Here is a 16,101-nt window from a genome sequence, read left to right on the forward strand (position 1 = left end):
TTTCTGTTACCTACCCATCACCATACTGTTAATTACTATAGTTTCCTAATTTCTTTTGATACTTTTCAGGAAATGCCCTCTGCATTGGTTTTTTGGTATGTTAGCCGAATGTTAAATGTTAGAATATGTTTCACCTGTTCCAGTCAAAATTTGTTAGAGCTTTGATTGGAATCCTATTAAAGTTGTAGATTAATTCAGGTAGTGTAGTTTTATACCATTAAAAATCCCTCTTACCAAAAAAAAAAAAAAAAAAAAAATCCCTCTTGAATGTATTCATTTTGAAAATATGTACCTAAAAGTTTTATCCAACTGGGATATCAAATCCAATGATTAAAATTGCTTACAAAAATCTCTTGAAATGAGTTAGGTAGTTTAAAAGCACATGGTAGTGGTGGTGGTAGTGGTGTTTGTGTGTTTTTTTTTTTTTTTTTTTAGTAATCTGTAATTTTACAATCAGAAGAGAACTTCTGAAAGTTTTGAAATGTATGTATACTTTTCATTACCTTACAAGGCAGTTGGGTCCCTTCTTGGAGAGTTACTTTGCCAGAAAATGATTCATTAAATTGAGATAAAATTTGTCTCTTCTGCTGTAAATGAATCTATTCAACAAACATTTCAAGTTTCACACATATTTAAGTGTCTGCATTGTCACTCTGTATGTTTGCAATGTGTACGTTTTGCATTATAATTCTGTATAAGATAAAATTACATAAAAGTATACATATTCTATGTTTACTTACTCTTTAAAAAATAGCTATCATACACTTTTCTGTTATTCCTTCTGCCTTTTACTCCCTACTTGTATAGGAACAGATGAATGTAATTTTGACTTTAGTGTGATCTTTTGAAATTTAAAGATAATGTTTTATTTTTATTTTTATTTTTATCTTAAACTGAAGTATAATTGATATATATTAGTTTCAGTTGTACAACCTAATGATTTGATATTTATATATATTGCAAGGTATAGAAATAATATTTTAAAAGTGATTTTATTTTGGAAAGATAACTTAGAGGTAATTTAATTTTTCAGAACTTTCGAGCATGCTGTTCTAGCTGCAGGAACAGATTTCCGATCTGACAGACTGTGGGAAATGTATATAAACTGGGAAAATGAACAGGGAAACCTGAGAGAAGTTACAGCTATATATGATCGTATTCTTGGTATTCCAACACAGCTGTATAGTCACCATTTTCAGAGGTGGGTGGAAAAAATCTGATCATTAAAATATATTTGATTATTCAGGTAATTAATTAGCATTGAGGATTATAATTCTCTTGAAATGTGAGATTCTTTTAGATACAAACAGGAATAAATTTTCTTGCTTGATAACCACAATTTATGCGCTTTTAAATTTTGACATTTTTCCATATACTTTATGAAATGTTTAGGAATTTTACTACTTTTAAACAAATTTTTCTTCATCTATTTTATGGATTAAGAATAATGGGAATTCTATCTAAGACATTTCAGAGTAGATATTTCAGTGTGAAAGAATGAGAATAAAGAACCTAAGTTTAATTATTCTTTGTGGTACTAAGTTAATAGAGTACATGGCACAGAAAGATGCTTGTTTAAAACTTAATGATTTATTTGGGGTTCCTTGGCATGGGTTCTCTGTGGAGCATGTGACTCTTGATCTCAGGTTTGTAAGATCAAGCCCCATGTTGAGTGTAAAGTTACTTAAAAAAATTATTTTTTAAAGATTTTATTTATTTATTAGAGAGAGTATACTAGAGAGAGAGCAAGCACAAATTGGGGGCAGAGGTAGAGGGAGAAGCAGGCTCGATTGAGTTCATAGGCCTTGATCCCAGGACCCTAGGATCATGACCTGAGCCAAAGGCAAATGCCTAACTGACTCACCCACCTGGGCACCCCTAAAAAATAAATCTTAAATAAAAAGCGACTTAATGGTGTACTAACAGTACATTCTTGTGATTCATATAATACCTTATACCAAATGGTGAAAGATGATTTCACATAGTAGGTCTAAATCTGTTTATATTCAATTAAAAGTAATTCCATTTAAATTTTTCACTATGATTTTCTGTCATGACTGGTATCATTTCATTTTTATGCATATTTGAAAACAGCTAATTTTGTGTGATGTGATTTCCATGTTCTGTTTTCTGCTGTACTCAAAATATCCCACTGATAAAGACTCAGTGTCCTTCTGGACAAGAAAGATTATATTGCAAGTATTTGCTGTGTTGATATGTACTTGCATTTTTTTTAGCCAACATATTTTCTACATTTTTGCTATAATTTTTATAAGTAGTATAGTGTTAGGGCCTATAAACTTAGGTTCTTTTTAAGTAAGTGTTTTTCTAAATTTTTCTTTACTAAAAAAGTAGAGGACTGTTTGAAGCATCTAAAAAGTTATGTGGATCAATTTGCTAAAGAGAGCAGAAGTTATGCAGATCCAGGTTAGGAATAGGAATTGTGTAGATCTGAATATACTGTCTCTCTTTTTTATGGAATAGAGGAGATGGCCAGGTTTCTAGAGTGTAATGACCTAGGAAGACACTTGATAAAGACCTAAAACTTGACACATGGAAATGCTTGATGAATATTTGTTTTTTTGTTTTTTAAAGATTTTATTTATTTATTTATTCATGAGAGACACAGAGAGAGAGAGGGGCAGAGACACAGGCAGAGTGAGAAGAAGCAGGCTCCATGCAGGGAACCTGACGTGGAACTCGATCCTGGGTCTCCAGGATCACACCCTGGGCTGAAGGCAGCACTAAACCGCTGAGCCACCAGGGCTGCCCTGAATATTTGTTGAATAAGTGAATACAAAGGTTTTAAAAATCCTTATGAGGCAAAGAGAATGCCTTCTCCTAAACCAATTCTTCTAGGATCTACAGTATACAATAAAGTCTATGATGATAAGAATTTTATTTTTGGTAAGAAAAATAAAATATAATTAGGAAACACTTGTTACATAGCATTTGCTGTATGCCAGAGTTGTTCTGAATGTCAGATAATATTTTTAATCCCCACAACAAGCCGGTGAGGTATAGGTACTTTTATTGTCCCCATTTTATGGAAGTACAGTCACAGAAAGATTAAAATACTTGCATGAGGTTGCAGAGTTAGTGGTTGGAAGCTGATTGGAACCTTGATAATGTGGCTCCAAAGTTCTTAGTGTCGTCTCCTCCAAATCTTTCTTTTTGTTGTTAAATCAATATCCCACTGGGTTTTAAAAATTGCATATATGCTTATAGATATTAGTTGATTATATTACACATACTGCTCTTTAATCTGCTTTTTCTTTTAATATATTGACAACCACTATTCTAATCAATGTATGTAGCAAACTTACATGTGGTGTTTAAGTAAATCTTATGACATGACCTACTGCTTTGAGAACTAGTGAAATGTGTTCTTTTGCCTAATACATTCTTCCTGTTTGGTCATTTATTTAGTGCTTGCTATGTAAAGATTGTATGCCATTTAAGTTGAGAAATAATGCCTCAAAGGAGCTATGTGTGAATGGTGTTGGCCCTCAAGCTGGTCAGAAGTATAGAGGAGGAAGCATATGTTTAAAACAAGTGTTCAGGGACACCTGGGTGGCTCAGTTGGTTGAGCATGATTTTCAGGTCTTGTGGAGGTTGCTGGGTTCTGGGATCGAGACCTGGGTCAAGCTTCGTGTTATGCTCCGTTGTGAGTCTGTTTGGGGTTCTCTCTTTCCCTTTCTCTCTGCCCCTCCCTCCATTTGTGGGCATGCGCACTCTCTCTCCTTGCTCTCAAATAAATAAATCTTATAAGAAAAGTGTTCTAAGTGCTGTAATAAAAGTATTTCTGTTCTGTAGGTTTGTACGTTGGATGTATACTGATGACATTATCTCTAAGAAAATAGGTAGTTTAAAATTTTCCTTAGCATGAGAGTTTGTGATGTTGATCTAACTAACTTCTCAGACCCAGTCTCTGGTATTCCTAAGCTCCAGACATATGTAAATACTGATAATTTCCCAGTAGGCACTGTTGTTTTGTACTTCTGTGACTGTAATACCTTTTCTATTTGCCATTTTTCTGGTTAACTTATATTAATCAAAACCATACAGTATGCTTAATGTCTTCTGTGTGAAACTTTATCTAGTTTGCCAAAATAGGAAGTCTTTGTTCTGTCATTTGTGCCAGCACTTTGCCTATTTATTTACATTTATCTTTTTTTTTTTTTTAAGAATTTATTTTAGAGAGAGAGTGAGCGGAGGTGGGGGGATGACAGGAGGGGAGATGGGGAGAGAGAGAGAAACTTTAGCAGACTCCATGCTGAGTGAGCATGATCCTGAGATTGTGAGCTGATCGGAAACCAGGGCTGGAGGCTTAACTGACTGCATCACCCAGGTGCCCCAGCATACATTTAAACATTAATAACACTGCTTTGAAATTATGTCTCTTCTATACCACTCTGTACATCTGTCAGTTTCTGAGACTTATTCTTTTTTATCCTAAATATGAAGGAATAGGGCTCAATACATATTAGACACTCAGCCATTCTTTATTGAATAAATTAGCTTTATAGTAGGAAAGGCTGATAAAAAATTACTGCTTAGTATTAATATTTTATCCCCATTTGAAACAGTTTCTTAGATAATGTAGTCAATTTGTGCTCTGTAAGTAGTTAGGAATTTTATCCTTTTTTAAGTTTTTTATTTGTATCATAACAGTTTTGAGTTTTAATGTTTATCTGAATAATAAATCTGTTCATTTTCTTACTATGCTTTTGAAAACTACTTCCTAATTCCTAATTTTTTAAAATAAGGCAGTCTATTTTTTCTCTCCCAGTGGTAAAATGGATCAAGTTTAAGCTTCTGTATCCATTGATTCTGCAAAATCTAGATTAGATTCCAATATTATTTATATATATTTGTGAGAGCCTTAAAATCTATGAAAATTGCGGTGTCAATAGCCAAAATCAGTTTTAAGAAACTTGGGGAAAAGCCTGTAAGATTGGAACAGAAGGTACATGTACAAGTATGTCTGATAATTAGAAGAAGTCAGTCTAGGTCAGAATATGAAAGACTATCTAAGGAATTGGATTTTAGCCTGAATGCAGGGTAAATGTACAGAAGTTATTGTGGCAGGAGGGAGATGTGATCATATTTGGTATTTTGGTTTCTTTTTTTACTTCTTTTAAAAAATTGTTTCTTTATGAGAGACACACAGGGAGGCAGAGACATAGGCAGAGGAAGGAGCAGGCTCCATGCAGAGAGTCTGATGCAGGACTCGATCCCAGGACCATGGGAACACACCCTGAGCCAAAGGCAGATGCTCAACCACTTAGCCACCCAGGCATCCCTTTTTTGTTTACATTCTAATAACATTTTTGATAGTATTAGGGTTGAGATGGACATAGTGATACTAGAGACTACAAGCCCAGTTTATGTATGTTTTATCCAGTGAAAAATGAGAAGGACATGAAGATGTATTTAGAAGGTAAAATCAATAGGGCCTGGTACCCAATGGAATATAAGTGATAAATAGGGTCAAAGAGATTCAGAAACTGAGTGGTTGGCAGTACCATTAATCAAGATTTGTGGATAAAAATTACATAATATAGTTCAAGATATTATACATAAGATTCCAAATTTAGATAGTGTAGCTGTTTTACCTCTTCAACTTGGTGTTTTTGATTAAAATTTGCACATATATATATGTATACACACACACACACACACATATAAAGTATGTAAAAGTGAAGTGACTTTTTTTCAAACCACTCTTGGTTTAACCTATTTCCTTGTGCAGAGTTTTGGCAATTGGATAGACTAATTTAGAATTGAGGAAAACCGTATGGGCTTGAGTTAAAGTTTTGAGAGTCATCATAGTATGCTTATTATTTTTGTATTAATTAGATGGGTTGGGAAGGAAATGAAAATAGTTGAGAACAAAATGCTAAGTGGAATCCTTGGCAGTACTAACATTTAGAGACTGATAGGAAGGGAGAATCCTCAGAGATCAAGGATTGGTCAAAGGCTTGGAGGAAAACCAAGAGAAATGTAACTCAGAGCCAAGGCTTAAGAAGGTGCCAAAAAGAAAGCATGGCTAAAGGCCTTAAGTAGTGAGGACATTCATAGGGTATAGGCTGTACTATGAAACAGGTGTCCATTTTAATTTTGCATGTAAGAGGCCCTGGGTGACTTTAATTAGAGCAATTTCTTTGGAGTGTTTGGCACAGACACAGATTAAGGAGTAATTAGGAGGTGGGGAAGGAACTGCAAACATTTGTTGATCATTTACAAATGATCATTTATATTTTACATAGGCATTATATTTAATTTTAAAGTCATTTTGCAAAATAGTATTGTGCCATTTTACACATGAGAAAACTAAGACTTAAAGAGGGAAAAACTTCCTTTAGGTCAATTTGAATAACTAATAATGGAGAGAATTAGAATTTGAATTTATGCTCTCCAGGCCTTCTCCATTCTACTGCAAAGGCATGAAGAAAATGAAGATGTCTATAGATTGTTTCATCAAGTGGTAGGTTTTTACTATAAAAAAGGAGACTTTGGTGTTTTAAATCAGAGTTTTTTTTTGGAAAAGAAATATGTAGTAGGAATTGAACATGGGATCTAAAATTATGCTTCATATATAGGGCATTTATTTTTATTGGCTTCTTTTAGATTTAAAGAACATGTACAGAATAACTTGCCTAGAGATCTTCTAACTGGCGAACAGTTTATTCAGCTGCGAAGGGAATTAGCTTCTGTAAATGGACATAGTGGTGATGATGGTCCTCCTGGTGATGATCTACCATCGGGAATTGAAGACATTACTGATCCAGCAAAGGTAACCAGACTTACTGAAAAATCCTTCAGTGTATGAGAAACTAGACTTTGTATTTCTTGACTGCATGTGTTGGATGATTTGTGGCTCATATAAAATTAGTTTCTGATTAAGGCAAGTGGGAATTCTTGAGCTTTAGTGTGGTTTTAAATACAGATTTAAGGTAAGAGAATCTGTTTTACTATGAGAGATACCTTAAAAATGTCCTTAAAAGGGACATTTTGTCTGTGTGATGATCTACTAGTCCCCTATTAAACACACACACACAGAGTGGTTTATTAGGAAATTCTGTTATAAATTTTAGTATTGTTAATTGTACTTTGCACATAATTGTTAACAGTTTAAAACTTAACACTATTCTAAGATTTTAAAGTAGATGTGGATAATACTTAAATGAAAGCAATAATATGAAAAATTTCAGTATATAACTTGTGTGATTTAAATTTTTTTTTCTTCCCAAGCTAATTACAGAAATCGAAAACATGAGACATAGAATCATTGAAATTCATCAAGAAATGTTTAATTATAATGAGCATGAAGTTAGTAAAAGGTGGACATTTGAAGAAGGTGTAAGTGTTTTTGTTTTGTAATAGGCTTCAAAATATAAAGATAGGAATAATGTATTTTTCTTTCAGTTTTGAATAATGTCTCTACTACTTTTTTTTGTTCAAGTAGTAACTTAAGATTTTTGCCCCATTTACCTCTAGCATTATTAATTTCCCATAATCAATTTTATCATTTTTCCATTGTCAGTTTTAGAATCTTATAGAATGAATTCAGATTTACTTGAGTTGGAATATACCTATTTAATCTGAACATTTTATTACAGTCGTCAGTTTTTAAAATCAACTTGAGTTCATACTTTATGTACAACAGATGCACCCATTTTAGATGTAAAATACTGTAGTAAAATGAGGGTTTCCCTCAGATTCTAGTTCTTAATTTGTTTTTTAAACAGCTTTATTGAGAAAGAATTCACTTACCATATAGTTTACCCATTTAAAGTATACAATTTCAGTAGTTTTTAGTGTATTCACAGATACATACAGCCATCACTATGGTCCATTTTGGAACATTATCACCTTACAAAGAAACCCCTTACCTTTTAGCTGTCATTCCTCTACTCCCTCACCTGTCTGTTCTACCTCTCATTCCCAGTCCTAAGGTAGCACCAACCTTTCTCTTTCTATAGATTTTCCTGTTCTGGCCTTTCATATGAGTGAAATTATTATAGTATGTGGTATTTTTGTGACTGGCTATGCGGTTTGACATGTATATGCACATTACAGTGCATCACAGCAATCAGGATATGGAAGTAGTCTGTTATCTCAGAAAGTTCCTTTGGCCCCTTTTCATTTGGTAACCCTCACCCCACTCCTAGTGCTAGGCAACTACTGGTCTGCTACCTGTAATATAGTATAATTGTTCAGTTTTAAAATACTCAACAAAGGAAAAAATTTCCTCAACATAAAGGAAATTTTGTAGTGCCATTACAGTTACTAAATAAATGGAAAATACATTCTATTTCTTCAGTTTGTAAAGCCTTAAAAATTTTAATTTTAAAAGTTTTGCCATGAAATATGGTGATTAAAATTTTTTGGCTCACCATAATTACACACATAATTTAGATAATTTGTATTGTTATATGTTCATGCATTTTCTGGTATTGGTATTGATTTACTTTCATTCCTATGTCATACTTTTTTTTTTCCTATCGTACTTTTATTACAGATTAAAAGACCTTATTTTCACGTGAAACCATTGGAAAAGGCACAACTGAAAAACTGGAAAGAATACTTAGAATTTGAAATTGAAAATGGGACTCATGAACGAGTTGTGGTTCTCTTTGAAAGATGTGTCATATCATGTGCCCTCTATGAGGAGTTTTGGATTAAGGTAAGAAAATTAGATGCTCTGAAACTTGAACATATTATAAACATTGATCTAGTGACTAACCTTTTTTGTACTTCTGTTGAATGTTGTTCATATAACTATATCTGTTGCATTAGGAGATGGTCTGCTTGCAACCAGATTTGACTGCTGCATATGCCAACCTCGTTGCCTCTCTTCGTCCTTCCTTACAGAAACTAGTCTAGTGGTTCAATAAAGGTGCTGAATGGGTTTACAAATAGAATTTTATCGTTCTGTCACATATTTAATGGCTTGTTCAACTGTAAATTATTCAGTATTTCCTCTGTTTCTGTATGTAGTATGCCAAGTACATGGAAAACCATAGCATTGAAGGAGTGAGGCATGTCTTCAGCAGAGCTTGCACTATCCATCTCCCAAAGAAACCCATGGTGCATATGCTTTGGGCAGCTTTTGAGGAACAGCAGGGTAAGAATGAGGAAACTCAGTTGATATTTTTTGGATTTTAAGTTACTTCAGGATAAAGTTAAAGGAGTTGAGTCTTGGGATGGTGTAAAGCAGAGGTCAATAAGCTTTTTTCTGTAAAGGGCCAGATAGTAAATTCTTTAGGCTTTACAGGCCATTGCTCTCTTTTCTGATGACTCTGCCATTATATCCCCAAAGCATCTGTAGATAATAAACAAATGAGCGTGGCTGTTTTCAGTTTTAAATAAAAAAACAGGCAGAGGGCTGAATTTAGCCTGTGGACTGTCATTTGCCAGTACCTTGCTGCATAAAGGATATCTCAGAGATTTAAACAAAAGCATAAACATTTAATTAACATTTCTAGGTAATATTAATGAAGCCAGGAATATCTTGAGAACATTTGAAGAATGTGTTCTAGGATTGGCAATGGTTCGTTTGAGAAGAGTAAGTTTAGAACGACGGCACGGAAATATGGAAGAAGCTGAACATTTGCTTCAGGATGCCATTAAGAATGCCAAATCAAATAATGAATCATCATTTTATGCTATCAAACTAGCCCGACATCTTTTTAAAATACAAAAAAACCTTCCCAAATCAAGAAAGGTGCTTTTGGAAGCAATCGAAAGAGACAAAGTAAGTATTCGTATTTTAGAATATCTTCCATAAACAAAACAAAACAATGGCCGTTGTTTGTTTTCTCATTTTGGCAACTATGATGAAAGATTTGCTCTGTATGTAATATATTTTATTACTACATGAAGACAGCAGTCCCTCTAAACTGATGTTGCCATTGTTTAAAAATGTTTTGAAAAGAAATGTTTTGAATTAAAAGGTTGAGAAAATTAAGATTATTGGATTAAAAAGTGTTGCAGACATTGTGACACTTTATATTTCCCTCATGTTGAGAAATTTTATAGCAAATTTACTGATTATTGTAGGTAGAGAGCATGGGAGAGAGAATACCTTATAAACAACTATAACAATGAGATTCTCCTCCTCCAAAATATTTCACTTTATTAGTCGATTAAAGCCAGTGTTTTTTATATTTTTCACTTTTTTAGATTTTAAGCTAATGCCAGGGCTAAGACACAGGCTTATTTATTTATTTATTTATTTATTTATTTATTTATTTATTATTTTTTGATTGAAGTTCAGTTTGCCAACATATAGCATATCACCCGTTGCTCATCCCATCAAGTGCCCCCCTCAGTGCCCATCACCCAGTCACCCAAGACACAGGTTTGTAACAGTGTGTTTCCAGCTGCAGTTTAAGATGATTATAGTTGTAAAAATCTAAATTACTGGGAACTGTAGAAACCATTTTTTGATGCTTCTTTTATATTTGGCCTGGTAGGCCAAGGCTCATTAAACCCAAGATAGGATATAGGCTTTTAACTTACAGGTATTTAACAGTTTGCATTGTTTGGGAGATACTAGGATGATGTCCTTACTTATCAATGTGCTAATGTTTTTTTCACCTGTTTTGATGTATGCTCAAAACGTTTAGTGTGTTACATTTTAATATGATTTTCTTTTCAAATTTAGACATTAAAATGAAGACATTTTAAGTATATATTCTAATTAAAGTATCTTAGAAATATTATTAATTGATACTGCTTTTTACACAGGAAAATACAAAGTTATACCTCAATTTACTTGAAATGGAATATAGTGGTGACCTCAAACAAAATGAAGAAAATATCCTAAATTGTTTTGACAAAGCTATACATGGTTCATTACCTATTAAAATGAGAATTACATTTTCTCAGAGAAAAGTGGAGTTTCTTGAAGATTTTGGTTCAGATGTTAATAAGTAAGATCTTAATTATATATTATCTATTTGTATAGTAAATGAGCATTGATAATTTTCGATGAGAGTTTGATGATTAGTACAAATTAATATATTGTTAAATTTAAGATGTGTGTCTAGGTTATTTTTTCCTTAAATATATGGGGGGTAATTCAATTTTGCAAATATGTATGTGTTTAACAGGATATATAGTTTGTGTTTCCTTCAAAATTGTTTTCAAAATTTTAGCATGGTAATGTAAACAATGAGAGATGGCAGGAAGCAGTAATTCCATGAAAAAAAGAAATGGATCAAGGATTGAACCCTAAAACACAAACAGTATATATAGGCCATGAAAAGTGGATGGGATTAATCAGAGATAGGGATGCTGTTTTATTTCTGATCAGAGAAAATAGATCTGGTTGCACAAATCATGCCTAATGAACTCATTTTCATACATTTTAAGAAGCTGAAAGTTGAAGGTAGCAGAAGGATTTTACTCTAGGGCATTTGGGAAAAAAGCTTATGATTTATTTTTGCAAAATAGAAGTATTGATTAGAGTATTGCTGCTGTTTCATTCTTAACTGATTCTAGTAGGCAACTTATCCCAGTTCTTCTATCTTTTCTAAATACCCTATTATAGAGTGATTTCCATTGAAAACAGTTCTTGATAAAATGAGGATTATTTATGTGGCTGTTTTACATATGTTTGTATACATTTTTGATGGCTGAGTAAAATTTTAGTTAAACTAAAAAACATTTTAACATAATTTTTAATACAATTGTATATATGTGCTTGACATATTAAATCTGTTATATGAATTATCTAGTGTAAAATATGGAACAGTCTAATGAAAGTATAGATACTGTTTTGTTGTTTGTTGGTATTGTTCTTTTAATAGATGAAGAGAGGCTTAAAGAGATTAGAAGTTTTTCCAAGGTCAGTTAGCTCTTATTACATTGTGCAACTGGGATTAGAATTTGCTTCAGAGTCTGTGCTTCTAACCACCTGGGCTGTATATTTAGTGTCTTTGTTTTGTACTGAAAAAGTACACAAAAGAAATGGGAATTTAATTCTAGGTTTTAGTCTAGTTGGGTGGTTTGATGATCAGAGGAAATAGGTATATGAGGTGGTACTGTTAAGGCTGTGATTTCTGTGGATCAGAATGGATTTGTCATCCTTCGCAGAGGAGATGAGGCTTCATTTAGTTACTGGATTCTGACAGAGGATAAAATGGTGGAAGTTAAAGTTCATTTAAAAGTAACATCTGGTTAATGGAGGGGTTTTGAAGTAATGAGTATGAAGTTGGTTGTGCTATGCATTGAACACTAGGCTGGGTTGGAGCACATGCAGTACCACAACTGACGGTAGGAAGCTATTCGAGTTTTGACTGAAATTAAATGACATAGTTAAATTTGGCAGTAATATGTGGACAAATCTGAGTCATAACACAAAGATGCCAGTTAGGCCCCTCAAAATACAGAGGTTCTGCGTATCCGGTTTTAAAGATTTTTATAGTTGAGATTTTGAAAAGAATTGATTGAAAAATAAATGAGCTTAGAAGTTAAGGTAGCAGTATAATGTATTGGTAAGAATTGGTTTAATTCAGACAAATACATGCTTAAATCTTTACTGTGCCACTATTTGTGTATTTCTCAGTTTTCAAATTTTCTCATGTTATGATTGAATCTCTCATCACCTAATGCACAGGTTGTTAAAAGCCTTAAAAAAATTAGTACATTTAAAGTGCTTGATGAGTAAACACTTTAACCAGAGATTGCTGGTATTAACAATTTTATAGTGTCTTGAACATTTTGGAATAGAGTTACTGGTTGTTATTAGATGTGTATGTATGCAGGCTGCTCAGGGAAGTTGTATATGCATGTAAAGTGTTAATGGTCATTCCTCAGAAATGTTAATTATCTGTGTTCAAGTTTATGATTACCTTAAAAATAAGGCCATTTGTCTTTATAAAAAAATATTTCAGAAAATGGTAAAAGGAAAACAATCTTTAGGATATTACAGTCAGTTTGGCTTCAAGTGACATCGTTTTTGAAGTTCTGAGTTCCAGGTGAGACTTAATACACATATCATGTTAGAATGTTTTTATTTAATAAGTTATCTTAAAAAAAAAAGATTTATTTATTTGAGAAAGAGAGCATGCAGGGGAGAGGGGCAGAGGGAAGGGGAGAGAGTCTTAAGCAGACTCTGTGCTGAGCACACATCCCGACACATGGCTTGATCTTACAACCCAGAGAGCATGACCTGAGCTGAAACCACGAATTGGATGCTTAACCAACTGTGTCACGCAGGTGCCTCCTGAAAATTATCTTTTTAATCAGTGATAACAGTTAAATTGTAGTTTTTTTTTTTATATTGTAGTTTTGTATTAGTTTTAATTCAGTTTATCATATGGCCAAAGTTTAAATATATTTTATCCTGATATCAAGGATCTTTAATAAGCATTGTTAAATTAGATCTCAAAAATATGTAAATTACAAAATGGTCAGGACTCCTTTGCAATGGACAAAAACACATTCTCAAGGTCACTATCTTAGTTATATAATAATTTCCTAGGCAGGTGTTCCACATGTGTTAGAAATGATCCCAAAGATAGCTCTTGACCAATATCCCATCAGCTTCAGCCAACTGTAGTATGGAGAACAGGCATTTTCTAGTAGCTCAAAAATCCCAGGACCGACTAAACGTTTTGGTTTGGGTCATAGGCTCACGCTGAACCAGTTCTTGGTCAGGGTATATAGTACTGGCCAGTCCTGAACCCCTGAAGCCTCATTTTGAATCACATGGACTGAGAAGGAAAGTGCAGAGTAGTGGTTTCCCAAAGGAAATACATTGAAAAGGTAGCTAGCTGGGAGGTTTGCTTACTGGTTCATCTCACCAAAAAAAAAAAAAAAAAAATCAATGTTCATCGCAACATATTTTTATTTCCAAGTGGAAATAAGTCTAAAACTTTATGAATTTAACAATTTGATTTTTGTATATTCTAGAGGATTTTTTTTCCTTTCAGGCTTCTGAATGCTTATGATGAACATCAAACACTTCTAAAAGAACAGGATTCTTTAAAAAGGAAAGCAGAAAATGGGTATGTAACTCCTTGAATTGGGAAGGGATGCTTAAAAGACATTTCATTTCATATTATGGTAATTTAAATAGTTTATATTCACGATTTGAAAAAAAAATCATACAAAACTTGAGTGATTAAGAACTTTACTAAAACAAATGTACATAGATACAAATGTACACATTCACCCATTTGTTTTAAAAGTACTTACCTGTTGGAATTTTGAAAGTTTCTTTTTTGTCCTTTTATTTAGATCAGAAGAACCAGAGGAAAAGAAAGCTCACACAGAAGATACAAGTTCATCATCTACACAGATGATTGATGGTGATTTACAGGCAAATCAAGCTGCATATAATTATAGTGCCTGGTATCAAGTGAGTTCACATAATTGAATTCTTTGTGCATAGATGTTATTAGAAAAGCATAAATTAGGATAGTTTTTTTTTTTTTAAAACAACTACTTCTATTCCAGACTGTATAATTGTCTTTTGTGGTTAAGTCTTAGAATTTTAGCAGTGAACACATGCTTGTTTTCTTAAACATATCCTCTTTAATTACTTTTATAAATAGAATTCAGCCAGTTCTAGCATGCTAACATGTGTGCTTTTTCCTTTCAGTACAATTATCAGAATCCTTGGAATTATGGACAGTATTACCCTCCCCCTCCAACCTGATGAGAAAATGTATCAGATGGAATTTGTGAAAGATATGAAATTATTTTTTTTTAATGAGGGATGTAAACATAGCATAAGCTTGTTGTATTTGATAACTTGTCTTCCTGTTTCTGTGTAACATGATTTGTTTAGTAATAGGGGAAGAAATGTCACTTATTAGCTTACCACAGATACTATTTCCTACCATTTATAAAATTTACTTTTTATTGGAGAACTATTTTTTTGATTTTTGCATTAAGTGGTCTAGAATTCTTTTGCAATGCATTTGCAACAGAGTTTTGTAGCCTTAAGGGGTAGGAAAAAAATAACTGACTGTAAATCATGTCAGTGTAGTACAAGATTCTGAAAATACATAAGGGCTGGTTATTAAGGATTTACCTCTGTAAAAAAAAATGGATTTTTAAACTTTGATGACAAGGTTTTGTCTGTTTCAATTATCCTTGTGAATTTGGATCTAACTGCAGAAAAGATACACTATTAAATACTATGTCTTGGGATAGAGATTATAAATGAAAAGGAATGTTTGCATCCCTTTTAAAAAATGAAAATCATATCAAAAGTATGCTGTTTCAGGAGACTTTGTATTTAGAATATTCATGTAAAACTTGTGAGCAAGCTTTCATTTTGATCAAACTGATCATCTTCATTTTTGTAATAAAACTGAAGATTCCTCAATGAATTGTTATGAATTTATTGGGGGGGGGAGGAGGTGGATCACCTAACAATATCAACTTTATTAATCATGATTAGTGGTTTATTGGTTTAAGTATACTTTTTTTGAACTTAGTTATCTTCTTGCCAGGATTAGACCATTTAGCTTTTTGCTTCCTCAGTTTCTGTGCTTGTTTTCTCATTATACAGAAACATTTAAAGATTTTTTAAAGAGGAGGGGCGCCTGGGTGCGGCTCAGTTGGTTGAGCGTCCAACTCTTGGTTTCGACTCATGTTGCTATCTCAGAGTAGTGAGATGGAGCCCCACATGAGGCTTTGTGCTCAGTGGGGAGTTTGCTTAAGATTGTTTCTTCTTCCTGCCCCCCCAACCTGTGTGTGTGGTCTCTTTTTAAAATAAATAAAATATTAAAGAGCTTCTAAAGCTTTAGAAAAAAGCTTTACGATGTTATGTATTTGAGATAGAAAGATACAAGAGAGAGCATGAGCAGGGGGATTTGAGGGAGAAGTAGGCTCTCTGCTGAGCCAGGAGCCCGACCTGGGACTTGGTCCCCAAGACCCTGAGCGAAAGGCAGACACTTAACCCACTGAGCCACCCAGGTGCCCCCTTAGAAAGTCTTTAAAAAAAAAAAAAAAAAAAGATTTTAAGAGTGCCCCTGGCAAAGCTCTCTAGACAATTTTGCTTTTAAGTCCCTCTTCTGATGAAGTCTTAGTTCTGGTTAATCCTGGTTAACCTCAGAACATTTATATATTAAC

At 33.3% G+C, this 16,101-nt stretch overlaps 1 protein-coding gene and 1 non-coding gene across 3 annotated transcripts in view; both read left to right on the plus strand.

Annotated features, from left to right (window-relative positions):
* The window catches only part of PRPF39 (pre-mRNA processing factor 39), a 38,393-nt gene extending 23,041 nt beyond the window's left edge, over positions 1 to 15,352 (plus strand). For both annotated transcript variants that reach the window (XM_025442870.3, XM_035720088.2), the window contains 10 exons: positions 1,034 to 1,201; positions 6,634 to 6,799; positions 7,258 to 7,365; positions 8,528 to 8,692; positions 9,007 to 9,133; positions 9,495 to 9,763; positions 10,759 to 10,943; positions 13,950 to 14,024; positions 14,257 to 14,377; positions 14,621 to 15,352. In XM_025442870.3, the coding sequence (XP_025298655.1) occupies positions 1,034 to 1,201; positions 6,634 to 6,799; positions 7,258 to 7,365; positions 8,528 to 8,692; positions 9,007 to 9,133; positions 9,495 to 9,763; positions 10,759 to 10,943; positions 13,950 to 14,024; positions 14,257 to 14,377; positions 14,621 to 14,677 (1,441 nt within the window). In that variant the 3' untranslated portion in view covers positions 14,678 to 15,352. The remainder of the gene's footprint in view (positions 1 to 1,033; positions 1,202 to 6,633; positions 6,800 to 7,257; positions 7,366 to 8,527; positions 8,693 to 9,006; positions 9,134 to 9,494; positions 9,764 to 10,758; positions 10,944 to 13,949; positions 14,025 to 14,256; positions 14,378 to 14,620) is intronic.
* Positions 9,835 to 9,920, plus strand: LOC112658207 (small nucleolar RNA SNORD127). The gene has a single exon (XR_003135599.1). It is a non-coding gene; the product is annotated as a small nucleolar RNA SNORD127 (small nucleolar RNA).
* Positions 15,353 to 16,101: the final 749 nt, after the last annotated feature.

The sequence above is a fragment of the Canis lupus genome, chromosome 8, assembly GCF_003254725.2.
Source record: "Canis lupus dingo isolate Sandy chromosome 8, ASM325472v2, whole genome shotgun sequence".
Lineage (NCBI taxonomy): Eukaryota > Metazoa > Chordata > Mammalia > Carnivora > Canidae > Canis > Canis lupus.